Source organism: Typopeltis vanoorti, chromosome 10 (assembly GCF_054136105.1).
Source record: "Typopeltis vanoorti isolate ZY-2024b chromosome 10, IOZ_Tvanoo_1.0, whole genome shotgun sequence".
NCBI lineage: Eukaryota > Metazoa > Arthropoda > Arachnida > Uropygi > Thelyphonidae > Typopeltis > Typopeltis vanoorti.
In genome coordinates this window covers 40,007,628-40,024,764 of record NC_143558.1, presented here as the reverse complement: position 1 = coordinate 40,024,764, position 17,137 = coordinate 40,007,628, and the positions used below count along the sequence as shown (strand labels likewise).

The 17,137-nt window shown below is 33.8% G+C and overlaps 1 protein-coding gene across 2 annotated transcripts in view; it reads left to right on the top strand.

The window, feature by feature from the left end:
* Positions 1-9,833, top strand: part of LOC150102356 (uncharacterized) — a 62,978-nt gene extending 53,145 nt beyond the window's left edge. Inside the window, exons 5-6 of one of the 2 annotated variants that reach the window (XM_090399449.1) lie at positions 8,179-8,227; positions 9,281-9,408. In XM_090399449.1, coding sequence (XP_090255575.1) covers positions 8,179-8,187 — 9 coding nt within the window. In that variant the 3' untranslated portion in view covers positions 8,188-8,227; positions 9,281-9,408. Of the gene's footprint in view, positions 1-8,178; positions 8,228-9,280 lie in introns of both variants that reach the window. The other variant, XM_090399448.1, reaches the window with a different exon arrangement.
* The last annotated feature ends 7,304 nt before the right edge of the window (positions 9,834-17,137 follow it).

Genomic DNA, 17,137 nt, shown 5'->3' with positions numbered 1-17,137 from the left:
CTAAAATATACAAACATCATTCAATAAAAAATGAAAGAGTTTGAGAACAGGAATCAAACCTTGGAGATTCAGTGCCAAGCTCTGAAGAAAACATTGATTGATTCAGCCAGAGAGGCATGCATGTGGTGAGGTTGTCTGCAAGGATAGAAAAATCAGAACTTCCTGGTGGACACAGGAAGTTAAAGAGGCAGTGAAGGAAAAGAAGAAAGCATATCAAAAGTTCCTGGCAAATAATTCAGCTTGTGCTCTTGGAGAATACAGAGACAAATGTAAGAAAGCTAAACACTGTTTAAAACTAGCTAAACAAAAGTCATGGGAAGACTTTGGTAAGAACATAGAAAATAAATATCAAGAAGGTGGCAAGATATTCTGGAGATTGTTGAAGAAGCTCAGAAATGGAGGAAAGAGCTGTAAAAGGAATTGGAGATGAGAAAGGTGACATGAAAACTGGAGAAAAAGATATCCTTGATGTATGGAGTAATTACTTTGAAAAATTGCTAACTGAAACATTCAGTGACAGCACAGTGGTAAAAAACACTGACCAGGCATTCGATCACGAATACATATCCATACTTGAAGTAGAAAATGCCATTAGAAGCCTGAAATGTGGAAAGGCAACTGGAGTAGATGATATTCAACCAGAAATGCTCAAGTATGGATATATAAAAGTTTTACAGTGGCTACACTGCATAGTTCAGAGGGCCTGGACAGAAGGACGAATTCCAGATGATTGGAGTAGAGCTCTCATTGTGAGAATTACAGAGGTATTTCTCTACTGAGTGTTTCTGGTAAGATTAATGCCAGTATACTTGAAAAATGGTTGAGAAGGATTGTGGAAGAGAAGCTTGGTGAGGAACAAGCTGGTTTCAGGCCAAATAGAGGACTGTCAGGGTCAGATATTCACTTTATGACAAATAGTTGGAAAATCATGGAAATATATCAGAGATCTGTATTTAAGTTTTGTAGATCTGGAAAAAGCATATGACAAGGTACCAAGAGAGAGAAGCTATTCAAAACGCTACAGTGTATGGTGTCAGTGGATCATTATATCAATATTTGATTTGTAAGTCAGTAATTGGAATTGAAGGAAGTACAGGGAGATGGTTTAATGTTAAATCTGGTGTCAGGCAAGGATGTATATTATCACCTCTGTTATTCATTATCTATATTATCTATATGGATTATCTTATGAAGGAAAGTAGTATTAAACCTGATATTAAAATTGGAGGTTTTGATCTCAGCTCCTTGCTTTATGTGGATGATGTTATACTTAGAAATAAATCCGCTAGAAGTCTGCAAGATTCCCTGACTAAATTGAATAACTGTTGTGATAGATATGGTATAAAGGTCAGCAATAACAAGGCAGAAGCATTGAAAATATCAGGCTGCATTGTGAATGGAGAACCCATAGAACAAGTAAAACATTTCAGCTACTTAGGCGTGATTTTTAGTGAAGAAGGTAAATTAAATATGGAAATAGACAACAGAATTAACATAGTCGACATGGTAGGAATCAACTGAATAAATTTATATGGAATAAAAGAGAAATTGGTCAAAACACTAAATTAGCTGTATACAAGACAGTGTTTAAACCAATTTTAACTTACGGATCTGAGAACTGGACCAGAAGTAAAACACTTGACCAAAGACTAGAGGCCGCAGATATGAAAGTTCTGAGAAAGATTAGGGGCATGAACAGATAGCATCAATGGCAATATCATATTTAAAACAAGGATATTAGGAAAGAACCTGACATTATCAGCATCCAGGAATGCATTAGCAGAGCTAATCTCAGGTGGTATGGCCACTTAAAAAGAATGGGTGAGGAAAAATTAGCCAACAAGTGTTCTCTGCCAGGTTGGCAGGAAAAAGACCCAGAGGAAGACCAAGATATAGGTGGATTGATACGGTAAAAAGTGCCTTAGAAGATAGATATACAAATGTAAGATCTGGCAATGTTGTAGCTTTGACAGGTAACACATTGATTTGGCAGAAAATTGTAGGTAGGAAGTTAGTAATGATGTAAATTTTTCATATAGTACTGTCATATCCTGTACACCCCCTTGAGGGTAAATGTCAGGAATTTGAAGATGATAATGATGAGATCTGGAAAAGAATGTTTCAAGAGAAAAGCTGTTCAAAATGCTCCAGCTGTATGGTGTAAACAGGACACAATATCAAGCAGCACAGAGTCTGTATTTGAGTTGTAAATCAGCATTTAGAATTGAAGGTGGTACTGGAAGACAGTTTTGATGTTAAGTTAGGTGTGCCACAAATGTGTACATTATCTCCACTGTTATTCATCATCTATATGGATCAGATTATGAAGGAAAGCAGTATTGAACCTAATATCAAGATTGGAGATGTTGGTCTCAGCTCTTTCCTTTATGCAGATGATGTTATACTCCTAAATAAATCTAGGAGAAGTCTGCGGGATTCCATGATGAAATTGAATAACTGCTGTAATAAATTTGGTATGAAAATCAGCATTTAAAAGACAAACGGTGAAAATAGGCAAAAACATTGAAAACATCAATTGCCTTCTGAATGGATAACCTATAAAACAAGCAAAATATTTTGGCTATTTAGGCACAATTTTTAGTGAAGATGGGATGGCAAATTTAATTTGCAGAGTTATCAAAGCTGGTATGGTAGGATGTCAACTAAATAAATTTATATGGAATAAAAGTGTGATTAGTCAATGCACTAAATTAGCTGTATACAAGACTGTATTCAAACTAATTTTAACTTATGGATCTGAGAGCTGTGTTAGAAATAAAACTTGATCAAAGACTGAAGACCACAGATATTAGAGTCCTGAGAAAGATTAGGAGACTGAACAGATGGCATCAATGGCAGTATCATATTAAAAATAAGGCTATTAGGAAAAAAATTGGCATTGTTAGCATCCAGGAATGTGTTAGTAAAGCTAATCTCAGGTTTTATGGCCACTTCAACAGAATGGGAGAGGAAAGATTAGCAAAACAAGGGTTTTTTGCCAGGTTAACAGGGAAAAGACCCAGATGTGGATGGATTGATACAGTAAAGAATGCTTTGAAAGAGAGAAATATAAGATCTGATAATATTGGAAGGTTGATCTATAGCAGGCAAATCTGGAGGGAAATTATTGATATGTAGTTAGTAATGATCTAACTTTTCATGTAGTACTATCATAAAATCCTGTACATCCCCTGAAGGTATATGTCAGGAATTTGATTATGATGATGATAAAATGAATATCATAATAAAAATATATTAGAAAGTTGTAAAAAGAATCAAAGTTGAGTAGCTTTCAAACGTGAACTGTAGACATAGATATACAAATATTATATTTAAAAAATGAGAAATATATGTAAGTTCCAAATCTTGGAGACCAAGTCAGTATTCATCTGGACTCAAAGTTAAAGAGGCAGTTAAAGTAAAGAAGTTATATCAAAAGTTCCTGGTAAGTAAGTCAGCAGGTGCCGTCAGAAAATCAAATCAAATTATAAAATACATAAAAAAATGTGATAATATCTGAAAAATATCTGAACAAAAGCCAAGGAAATACTTGGTTGGTAGGAACATAAAAGATAACTGTCGTGAAAATGGTGAAATGTCCTGGAGGGTAATAAAAAAAAAGTGATAAAGGATAAGAGAGTAGTGTAATACTAATCAGGGATGATAACAGTGACATGAAAACTGAAGATAAAAAATTTGGAGAGAAAATTAGAGATCACTAAGTAATTACAAAAAATAGGATTTTCACTTGTATATACAGGGTGTTCGGGATAAATTTGACATATTTATAATTAATTATATTTTTCCGTAAGTTACATGTATTAACACACACTTCTCTTCAATTAAAAGTTTGGACCCTTCTTCATTCATATACAAGATGTCAGAAAGGATGGATAGCTGGAACCCACCTGAATCATGGAAGAGAATAACTTGTATCATGATGATTCGTGCCCGCCATCAAAATAAGGATATTACGACTGCTGCCCAATGCTCCCTGAATACAGTAAAAACAATCAGGCATGAACTAGAGACTTGCAATGGTGACTACGAGGATGTAGCAAGAAGAAAGATCCCTAGCAGACGATCTGATTGCGTTCGTACAGCAGAATTCCTCGCAAATCTGCAGGAACAGGTGTTGAAGAACCCTGGCATTGGAATTCGGGCTTTGTTCGTGGAGTTGCTAACTGTAGTCAAGCCCTGGATAACAAGGGTAGCCAATGGTAGGCCGTATGTATGGCAGCAGGATTCGGCCCCTTGCCACACCTCTGGGAAAAGTCAAAAATGGTTGTCTGAAAATTTCTACGACTTCACCAGTCCAAATGTTTGGCCTCCAAACTCCCCAGACCTTAACCCCATGGATTATTTTGTATGGGGCGCAGTTGAAAAAGACACCAATCGCACTTCCAGTAATACAAAAGCCCAGTTAATGGATAAAATTAAAACAGTTTTTGCGGCCCTTCCCAGGGAGACTGTAGCATCAGCTTGTTCGAGGTTCCGAAGCAGAATTGAAGCTGTGATCGATGCTAATGGTGGTTATTTTGAGTAAATCTTGTTGATAGTATTGTAATTAACTCTGCCTGTAATGTTTTTTTGTCAATTCATTAAATTTAATAGATACAAAGAAGATTTTCTTTTTCCTTACGAAACTGTCAAATTTATCCCGAACACCCTGTATAATAGAAAGAAATTTCTACATTTCACTGTTATTGATAGTATCTTCAAGAAGTAGTCAACTTCCTGAAGATGGTATGAATAATAGTGAAACATGCAGAAGTTTATTAGTTTCTGTTGAATGAACAAGTGAATGTCTTGCTATTTTCGAGATGTTGGGTAAAATTACTTTGAACAGTTCTTAAACAAAATATGAAGAATACGTGGAGGTATAAAAGTTTTATAGTGGCTATATACTGCAACTTCAGAAAGTTAAATTGTAAGGAGTAGAGCTATCTTAGTATTTATCTATAAGGAGGAAAATAAAACAATGAAAATTACAGAGGAATTTCTATGTTGAGTGTTCATGCAAGATTTATAGAGTTCACATCACATTGGACTGTCAAGATCAGATTTTTACTTTAAGGCAAATACAGCAACATCCTTGCATAAACAAATTCTTAATTTCCAGATACGATTCCCCCCCCCCCCATCATGTAGTGAAAAATTTCTTCTCCATCAATCATTAAAACTTTTCAGTAATTTATGCCTATCATATTCCCCCCCCCCTTTTTTTTTCACATTAAACAATTTTTATAACCTACACATCTTCCTTCTTTCTTAAAGGAAGTATTCCACAGACCCATCACTATTTTTATCTCTTCACTTCTGGATCTGTGCAGTAGTCTGGTTGTGGCCATTTTAAAGCTGTATAAAAATATAATATTTTTATTTATGCTTGTGCAGTATATTCTTTGTTTATCCTATGAGCTATTTCAGCCACCTCTGCAATATGCACCCTTAATTCCAGCTTCTGTCTACAAGCAACCCAAAATCCCTAGCATCATCATTTCAGTATACAGCTGATAATCTTTTCATCTCAAATGCATAGTCTTGCTCCATTAAACTAACAACCATTCTTCTTTGCCCATAGAACATTAAAAACATCTGCCAGCTTTTCTCCATGAACTTTATTAACTATGGCTTTGTATTTGGGCTGCTACCATTTAATCTGAACATTAATGATCTCAAGGAAAATATTCACATTGCTGATAATGCAAAATTGGGTAGGGATGCTAGTCATCCACCTTCTGCATTCTACTCCTTGATAATCTACTTGGATCCATCAGTCACCCCTCTTCATTCCATCTTTATATTTGCCCAAATTTATGCAACTTTCATGCAGCATTCTGTCAGATATATTTGCAAAGTCCAGCAGTTTCCATTTAGAGGAGAGGCTACACAATGACAATACTTTTGATAACACTGATCACTAACCAACTCTGATTTCTTCTTGGGCTGACTTGCATATCTAACTTATCCTGGCATTAAAATGCCACAATCATAGCCTCTTCACCCTCCAAAAAAAAAAAAAAAAAGATTTTTCCTAAATATTACTTTTCTCCTTATGCTTTTTTTTAAAAAAAAAAAATAAATTCCAAGTCTGTATTTATAAATTTTATAAATTCCCAACCTTAGAATACTGTTCTCATATCTGAGGTGGCACACCTAAAACCTGCCTCAGTGAGACTCCCGAGTATCACTGACTCCCTCTAATCGCTTTTCCACAGACATTATTTTTCTGCATTGTCTTTTTTATAGGTATATTCCCATGGATGCTTCTCTGCTGAACTGGCTGTCACTTTTTTCTAATTATGTGTGAACATTATGAACACGGACAGTGGCTGATCAACATCACTGAACCAACTTCTCATCCTCTTCCTTCATTCCACACACCCCATTCCTTTGGAACAGACCTCATACTATTTTTGCCCATCCACCACGCAACCTCCAACTCTTTATTAACAAATTCCTTCCTTCTCTCTAATCACTTGCCTGCACATGAAAACTGTTGTGTTATGCCTTAAGACTTCTGATGTGCAGGATTGATATATTTCATACCTATCCATTTCTGATTTTTGGTCTTAACCAATTTCAGGACTAGCTAAACTGAACAAGTTTTATATGAAAATCACCAATTAAAAGAAGAAAAAAAAAGACACCTGGAAAACATCAAGTGCATTTTGAATGAACCTATAGAACAAGTATGTTAAATTCAGTAATAGAATTAACGAAGCTGATATAGTGGGAAGCCAAATGAAGAAATTTATATAGAATATGAGAGAAATTAGAACATTAAAGTAGTATATAAGAATAGTGTTCAAACCAGTTTTATCATATGGATCTGACAATTGTTCAATGGATAATTGGATTCTGGATTATTCAGGACATCTGAAACGGTTCATCATAGACTAGAGACAAAAGTTCTGAGAAAAATTAGGTATGTGAACAGATGGCATCAATGGCAGAATTTTACTAAAAATGAAGATATTAGAAAGGAACTTGACATTGTTGGTATTGAAAAATGTCTGAGCAGAGTTGATCTAAGATAGTATGGTCATTTAAATCAAATGGGAGAGGAAAAGCTAACATATTTGGTGGCATGATAGCAGAAATGAGACTCAGAGGATGACTAAGATCTAGGTACATTGATGCAAAAAGACCTTTAGAAGACTGAAATGTTAGGCAAGAAAAACAAGATTAATTTGGAAGAAAAATTTCTTGATAGGAAGCTGCCAATAATTCAAAGTTCATCTTGTAGTGCTGTCATAGTGGTATCTCATGCACCCCTTGAGGGTACACATCAGAAACTTGATCATATTGTTTGTAGAAACTACAAGTAGCTAATGTACAGAATGTAATGAAACAGAAAATGAGCAAGTTGAAAGTGTTTTTAAACCTTTGAAATTGTATAGCTATGTCTAGGGTTTTTTTTTTTGTTGTTGTTGTTGTTGTTTTTTAACAATTATATTTCCTCACTAACAGAATATTTTTCAATCTGGATTATTTTTAAAATATTATAAATGAAATATATAAGCTGTAAATTGGGCACTACTGTTATAAGGGAGGCCTAGAAAGTTCTGATTAACACCTAGAACAAAAATTATATTAAAGAAACTGATATAACCACAAGAAAGAACAAATCTTAAAACCCTTTGACCTCCTTGTTTTATCAACTTGTAATAATTTGTTCTTTTTCTTTTAAAATATATAGGAAGGCAAAATTAATTTTTGTTCTGTGTTTATCAGAACTTTCCAGCCCCCCCCCCCCCCAATACAGAATTATTTGTGCTTTTGTTATATATTTTTGTTTCTTTAAAATCTTATTTAATCTTTATTCTTATTAAATCCTATTAAATGTTTGTCTGCTACACCTTTGTAAAATATTTACTTTCTTTACTTTTCTCTTTATCTATTCTATCTACCTGCTTCCTTACTTAAATTTATTCTTGCTCCCCCTTTTTCTGTAGCTAGATGACCTCGTGTAATAAGTCTATCCAACGTAACAGTCCCTGAGCAATCGCACAATATCAATTAAGAAATTTATTTATTCGTAATGACTGTGCCACTTAATTGACCCTTTTATGTTTGAAAGTCAGGGCAAGGAGAAAACAAAAATAAATTAATACTTCTATACAATTTCTTTACATGCAAGTCATGGCTCATAACTTTATTCTATTCCTGCAGGTTCGTTAATATTTTCGGGATAGTGCATTGGCTAAGGAATGAGAACCAGGTAATTACAAAACAAAAACATGTTTATTTTCAAACTAGAGGATATAATACAAAGCACATAAAAGTTAATAAAAGAATTACTTAGTCTAATGCACTTTAACACACAAAGACAACTTACTATCTAAGCAACAGAAACTATAGTGCGTTCACTATCAGAAAATTTATTGTACTTCGAACTAACAGCGTCTTCTATGACCACTTGGCCTGCAAGCATGCATAAATATTCCAAGAAGGATCACATTAACTTTCTTCCAACACATTCAATACTTAATTGATACTAATTCAGACACTATCACAAACAACTTATGAATTAGACATACTTAACAATACATGTTCTTCCCTTATTTCAAATTCAATCTAACCACCAGTTAACAAGTAACCTCTCTCAATCCTTTACAATTTCGAGTTACATTCACATAACATATTACAACAAAATAATGGCTTGCTAACATTCTCGAGAGGAAAGTCCAATTTATATTCCGCAACACACATTGAGACTAGAGCATCTTCCGTCCTGTTAATTCTCGAGAGTTTTTCTTTGTCGGACGCACTGGGGTTCTGCCGTAGCTACCCGGAGCCTAGAGAGAGCGAGCTGGTGGCAGGAAGAACGATCCTCCTGGATTCAGGGAAGGAACCCCTGTAGAAGTTGTAGGTAAAGAGCCAAGCAAGAGACCAAGGACTAAAAAGCCCAGAACCACGTGCTGCATTGCCTTTTATTCCATTTTCAGTTCTTTGTTCTTAAGTAATAGTATTCCAGGATTAGCCAGAAGCAATGAAAGAATTGACGTCATCGCTGGCCGCCAGACCTTACAATTTTGGTGGTATTCAGCGCTAATCCAGCTTAACTCCTATCAAGCTTTTACAAACAAGTCCACAGTGCAGGTGAATTCTAACAGTAATTTATTTTTTTATATTTTCACATCTTACTAAGCACAATTTTTTCTTATTAATTCAGACAAAAAAATTGGAAAATCTTTAGCGAAAATTCTCTAAAAAAAAATAATTTCTCACAAGATTTTACACTGTTATGCGAGTAATGTTTCTTATTATTTAGAACATTCAGTCTACTATCGTGAAAGTACAAGAGATGAAAGAAAGCAAAGAGATCTTTAATAAAGTGCTTAATAGTAAGCAAGGAAAAGTGCTGTTTTCTGATGTGACTTCACTGAACGTTTCATCTTCTGAAGACTTCAACATAGAAAGCAGCCATATACATCCAGCTATAAGACTGAAAAGACAACGCACCTCTGCTGTCCCTGTGGTATATGAGTAACATTATTTATTGGACTATTTCTTCACTTTTTGTGTAAATGTACACAAACCAGTTACAATGAATTTTTGATAACTGAATCATGAAAATAACTTGTAAATTTGTAAATACTTTTAGACATCTATTCTTTATAACATCAGTATGTATATGTGATATTTCTTAACTGCAAAATAATGGCAATTAATCTGACATTTGATCTTTTGTCTTAAATGATTAACTCTGCAGTATGTATTTAAAACTTTATCTCTGTTGTTTATGTTGTTTATAACACTGGTGACGCTGCATAAAAAAAGTTAAACAATTACTGATGTATTTATTAAATTTTGAAGCTGATGTAAACTGACAAATCATATAAATTTTTAATATACTTATATATTATTTTGGCGAAGTTTTTGTCTAAAATGGCTCCGAATAGATGATCAGAATATGATATTCTGATAAAAATATGAAGTAAACTCTTTCTCATCCAATTTTAATATATTTTATTCACCAAACTAAAGGTGTTTTTCTCTCTGTATTGCAAGGGCGTTCAACCAAAATACACAAATACTGTGTGGAGAGAGAGAGACGTTGAAAGAAATTTCATTGCATTTGAAAACTTGCATCTCATACTCATTAGGAACGGCAGAAAAAGTTGTTCCAAAAGAGCATATTTGCTGAGAATGAATAAAGAGAAATAAAACTTTTCTGTAAGTGAAAAGGAATGGTGAGAATTGCTGCAATTTATCTTAACTCATAAGATACTGCCATCACATCCTTAGTTGCGATAAACAACAGCATAATTATTTCTTTTTCTGGTTTGATACCATTTCTAAAGATTTTTTGGATTGGTTGGATTGTAATTATGAGTGAAGATATATGGCCTTAACGAATACAGCCATAAGGCCAGTACATGTCTGTTAATTGCATGTTCTCCAGGCCAGCTTGTGCATTCTCCTCCAAAGTTGTCTGGAAGAAAAACTCTGCTCTATTCGTATTGAGATCATCAAATCGCTTTCACTTGAGCAGTCCTTATACGTACTTGACATATAAGGACTGTTCAAGCAGTCCTAAGATATTGGAAAGGCAGAAGTGTCACTTGGCATATGAACTATGGTATAACTACAGTTTTGGGGTTCTTCCATGCAAGAGGTACCAGTATCAGTTCTGATGAACAGTGATTAGAAATATCAATAGAAAATGCAATCAGCAGATACAACATCCACATGTAAGCCAAATGAAGAAACTTATATAGAATATGAGAGAAATTAGAACATTAAAGTAGCAGTATATAAGATAGTGTTCAAACCAATTTTAACTTATGGATTTGACAATTGTTCAATGGATAATTGGATTCTGGATTATTCAGGACATCTGAAACAGTTCATCATAGACTAGAGACAAAAGTTCTGAGAAAAATTAGGGATGTGAACAGATTTGGATTAGTGAAGGATGGATCATTGACAAGTGATTATTTTCTTTTAGATCTGAGAATAGTTGAATGAATTTATGATTAGTATAGTTAATTGTTATTCCGAGGTTGAGTAATGCCACAGAAGAGAAAAACTTAATTATGGAGGAGAGAATTGTGGCATGTTTATGTCAAGAGAAATTTCATGTTGTCCAGTGATTTGTGTTTCAAAAGTAAGTCTGAAAAAAAAGTTTTGTGAAATTTGACAGGACTAAGTTTTGTTTGCTAATATATGAAGCTTAACAAAATTTTTCAGAACTCTATTGAAATTTATAGATTAGTACTTAAGTAAATATTCTCGTTTTTGGTGACAGGGTGCAAGATCTATCAAATGGGAAAGAAGTGCACTGCTGTTATAAGTAGGACTGAAGAATAAATTTGTAGGCAAATGGGAAAGATCAGCCTTCCTTATCTTTGATCATCATCTCAAAGATAAGGGAGAGTTTTGTGCCAAACTTGGACATATCTAGAAAAATTCACTTCAGTTTGCTAAAAACTTAAAGTGGGCTCCTTTTGGCACTCACTTTCAAAATAATTTTTGAGATAGCAGGTAAGCTGAAAACAACTATCTTGAGCCTTAATATAAACAAAACAAAGAAAGAAAAAAAGGAAGGAAGAAGAATAAGTGATTCTCTACAATATCAAGAATCATTTAACAAGACACTCATATAAATGCTTGGATCAGAATGCTGGAAGTAACAATCCAACCAAGCAAAGTAATACCATTCTTATAATGCTAGACAACATATCAATCAGTGTAGTTGTACAAATACTGGTTCACGGACAAAGAACTTAATACTGGATCGACTGGGTAACAGGATAAACAATATCAATATATTGAGCAGAATTACTGATGAGGAAAAGATCAGATGGGTTTGGAGAGTAGTGAAGATTATCTGGTATTTTGCTTGCCATGTGAATGATTTGTATGAGATCACTGGTAAAGTGAATGCCTTGTCATTGCTATTTGCCAGATCAAGGCATTTGGCAAAGGGAAGTCAGTTGGAGTTTTGAACATTAAAATCTATCTCGGAGAAAGCTTTGATATTAAGAAAGTTGAACTGGGGAAAATCAAGATTCAAAGAAAGGAAATCTAAAAAGTTCAGAATAATTATTGATATTAGGACAGATGTAGAAAGAAATAACAAAAACTTGATGGTATTATACAGAGACTTTAAGCCAATGAAGATGGAAAAGATCTCAAGTTGGACCCTCTCTAACACAGGACATCAGAATGCACAAATGCCAACTGGGACAAGAAGAGGCAAAGAATGTAATTGGAGAGTGAGACAATTTGTGACTAAAGAAAGTTTAGGTTGCTTGCTGTCAGGAAAAGCATTTGTTAGACTAAAGATAGATTGAAAATTGAGACAATAAATGTGATCATCACAAATTTGTATAATAGATCTAGAAGATTTTGGACAGTATGCTTTTTCTGCATGTAATCTGTTTCACTTTAATGGTCTTTTGAATAATTGTTTAAGTTGAAACTGGAGAGATGTGAAATATGTAGTAATCCATTCTCTACTAAAATCAACACAAGGAAAATGAAAAAGCATCGATGTTTTCTACATTTTGAATTTTATTTAAAATACACTAACAGTATTATGTTGATGAAATTCTTGCATCCCACAAGAAGTATCCTGTCTGATTGGATATGTTATGTCTAAAGTTTATTTAGTTATAAAATTGTACAAAACCTGTCAATGGGACATGCCTCTTCACCGAAGATAGATTTCCAGGTTTTGTAACTTACTGTTACAGTTAAATATAACAGAAAAGTAATTATTTTTCATATTAACAATGTTTCATGGCACATTAACAGGAATACTGTATGAAATAGGTAGCCCTCAGTTTATGATGGACTTTCAGGAACCATCACCAAAAACAAAAGTTACGAAATTAACCTAATTATACAATGTCAATGAGTTGCATTTCAGGCTCCTCTCAAAATTGATATATTTAAAGCTCTGAAATTAATTTAATTAAATTTTGTACATTTTCTTCAACTACAAAGTCTTTGTAAGCAGCATTGTATATGACCCCTGCATTCATCTTTTTTGAAGATGGTATAATGCAAAAATTTATAGCATTCGATGTTGACTGTCAAGATTTCATTTCTTTGGGAATCTCATACAATGATGCTATTATGCTTTTCACTTTCACACTTCACTTCCAGTCATGAGATAAATCTATATGTAACTTTTTGTAGCAGCATTTACTGACTTTTATGGCAAGTGAATGTAAAACATTGTGCCTTTTATTTTACTAATTCAATCAACAATTTTAAATTAAAACTTGCAACTTGACACGTTGCAAGTTTTAATTTAAAACAAACAAACTCTGTGTGCCTCATCTCTGCTTGGTTTCTATAGTAGATGGGATGGCTCTTATCTTTGATTGGCTATTCTATTTCTTTACAAAACCATTATTGCAAATCATCACAAAACAAAGCATTGTAAACCAAGCATCTTTGGAGATGTAAGAGTAGATGTCACTTTCTATCAATAGTGAAAGTCTACTTAAAGAATAGTCAGTTCACTTCAAAAGAAAACATTCTCAAATTAGCTGTTTCAGCATTATTTCATACTCGTGGATAGGCTTATGTTTTCATCAGACATGTAATAGATTTCACGGTATGATATGAACACAGATGGATAAGAAAATAATTATTTATTAACTTAAAAGCTAATATTTCGCTGATATTATATCCAGCATCTTCAGAGCACACAACACAAAGTTTGTTACAAATGCAAGACAACCACAATCCGATGTAACAGTGGGGCTAGTATAAGTAATTGCAGCGTACAACACAAGACTAAAGTCCTAATATGGTGCCATCTAGGTTAAAAAAAAAAAAAAAAAAAAGTTCAAAGTTTTGAAATAGTAGTCCAAATGATAGTCTTAGAAAGTTTGAAAAAAATATAAAATAAAATAAAATAAATAAAAGTAATAAATATTAATTTGGTCTTAGGATGACTGTCTCCCAAATCTTTGGTAGATTTATACAGCCATACTTGTTAAGGTTTGAAGTATGTTTTAAGGCTTCTGTTGTTTCCAGGAACAACCTCTCCGACTTGTAGAAGCTTCTGTGCATTACTTTTGTTTCTTTCCAATTGATCCTGTGTGCAGGGGTATCCAAAGCATGGTCTGCCAGACCCGACTTGCCATAGCGAAAGTGTCGGATATATTTTTTGTGTTCACTGAGGAGGATGTCCACAGTTCTTCCTGTCTGTCCGTAGTAGGCTTGATGACAAGAACAGAGCACTTCATAGACTCCTGGATGTGATAAAGGAGTGCATTTGTCCTTTGGTGAACAGATGAGAGTTGCTAATTTTACATAAGGTTTAAATACTGTGCGTAGTTGGTGTTTTTTAAGCACTCTAGATATCTTTTCAGATGTGCCTTTAATGTATGGGATGGTGATAGTTTTGTTCTAGTCTTCTGTTGTAGATAGTGGGGATTTATGGGTAGCATTTAGTATGTCATTTATCTTATGGGGATTACAACCATTGGTTAAGAAGGTGTGACGTAGGTGAGAAAGTTCAGCAGTGAGAGCAATGTCATTGGAACAGATTGCTCTAGCTCTATGGGTTAGTGTTTTTAAGATACAATATTGTTGAGAAGGGTGATGGTGTGATTGTTTGTGTAAGTATCTCCCTGTATGTGTGGGTTTTCTATAAACCGAAAATGATAAGGAACCTTCTGGAAGACGTGTGATCAGTGTGTCCAGGAAGGGCAGGCAGTCATTGGCTTCTAGTTTTCCATTGTAAAGTGGATTTTAGGGTGCTGGCTATTTAGATGCACTAAAAATGCATTCAATGTCTGGGCCATGTGGCCAAATAGCAAACACATCATCAACATAGCATAGCCAGAGACTAGGTTTGAGAGTAGCTGTGTTGATAGCTAATTTTTCCAGATGTTCTATGTAGAAGTTGGCTGGGGGGGGGTGAACCCATAGCTGTCTCATCTAATTGTTTGTATATTTTCCCATTCCATGTAAAATAACCTGCCTGTACTGTAAATTTAAATAGCTGAAATATATCTGGGGAAAAATTGTGAATTAAGTAAATTAAGCAAAATAGCGAAATAGTAGCTTTTAAGTTAATAAATAGTTATTTTCTTATCCATCTGTGTTCATATCATACCGTGAAATCTATTACAACATTATTTCATATTTTCATAAATAGCAGTATGATTACTGCATGACAAGTGAAAAAATTCATTAAGGGAGACAAAAGACAAAAGCACGGTTATTTTCTATTAATTTATTTTTGTGTGTATTCAAGTATGAAAATAAATTATGGATATATTTACTGTATATTGGAACTTATTCCTTGGGAATATCACACAAACTATTTGTGAGCATTGAATGAAACAGAAATTAAATAACTCAATTTCTGAGTTATATAGAACAGCTGCAGGTATTCAGATGTGGAATCTACTATATATTACTTATTAAATCTTTGAAATAATTTTCCATTGCTAGTCAACATTAACATTCTTTGAATAAAACATACATATACAAGCACTATAATATTTACTTCCTTAAAACCCACCCAAGTTTTGGATTCTCCAATGCTGTTAATAAGATTGTTATATGAGATTTGGTTTTTCACTGGTTCAGTGAAAGAGTGTGAAGCAGAAATTTACTATTATCTTTAGTTGTATAAATTTTAACCAGCAGCATATAAAATTAAGGTGATAATATAATTAAATTTTCTTCTTTTTTTTTTTGCAGCTGTTAAAAATCACTCCGAAATTTTGTTAATACAAAGAACTGAAAGTAGCAGTGAATGAATCATTACTTAACCATGCAGCCACCAAATTAATATCTCAATCTGACTTTGAATGAATGGGAGATTACTGTGTGTGTGTGTGTGTGTGTGTGTGCGCGCGCGCGCTATTTCTAAGCAAAATCAAGAAATAATAAATAGCCAACAAATGTAACGTTATTACAAGGACATTCAAGTTGAAGGGTCTGAAGCCTTTGATACAGATATTTTAAGTGGACATGGCCAATTCTTAATCCCCCCTCCTCTCTAAATTCACAACAGCTGAATCTCATCTCACACTCCTGAACTTTTCTTAGTGATGACACTGAATTAATTTCCCACAAAACTAAAAATACTGTTTCTGTCAGCATAAGCATGACAAATTAGTGACAAGACATGTTTAGATTAAATTGTCCAATAGATTTTTATGTCACTCTTTTTGGAAGGAAAGTATAGTTATTGGGAGGGAGCTTACAAAAATATTCAAATATGTAAAGCATATTCATTACATTATGTTAACTTGCTTGGACAGTGCTTATAATGGGATTAATACATGCTGATAAACCCCACTGTACTAGTCTAGCTATAGCTTAAAAATGAGATATCACTAGTCATTATCATGTGATGCCTAACTGTGGTGTGCATGTACGCATGCACACCACACACACAAATGAAAGGGAATTAGTCATCACTGTTACTTGTAAACTATTATCAACAGATTTACAAATAACAGTGAAAACTAATTTGTTTTCTGGATAGTTAACTTTGGCAGTTAAATATCTAGAATCAACTACTTATGGAAAATCTGAACTATGCAAACATTTTTGCATGTGGAATAAACTTTTGAGAACTTGTATAGCTTTCAGTGAATCTAAACTGTCTGAAATCATTTTATGCAGAAAAAAGTAACTGTGCCAGCTTCTGATGACAGATTAAACTTATTTGGAAATCACCAGGTGATAGATATGTATCCTTGCTCTGTAACTCTTGCACTTTCTCAAGTACTTATTTTATTTTTATTTTATTTGGTCACAACAATTTGTATTTTGCCAGAATCCAGCCTATTCTTCAATACATAAAGTTCGAGGTCAAGATTTATGGACTGTATCACAAAAATTTGACTAAACTTTTTTGTAGATGGACACTATAAAGAGCACTGCTCCAGCCTTCTGAATTATGCAGTCTAAAAATCTTACTTAGGTACTGTATTTCTTATTATATATATATATATATATATATATACATATACACACCCACCTCCCAGAAGTGTATATAATTCAGAAGGCTGGAGCAGCCTTCTGAATTAGGCAGTCTAAAAATCTTACTTAGGCACTGTATTTCTTATTAACTATCTGCTCCAGCTGTTTTATCACATTTTGGGTTTCTAATTTTTTTATTTTTTTTTTTATTCTGCTC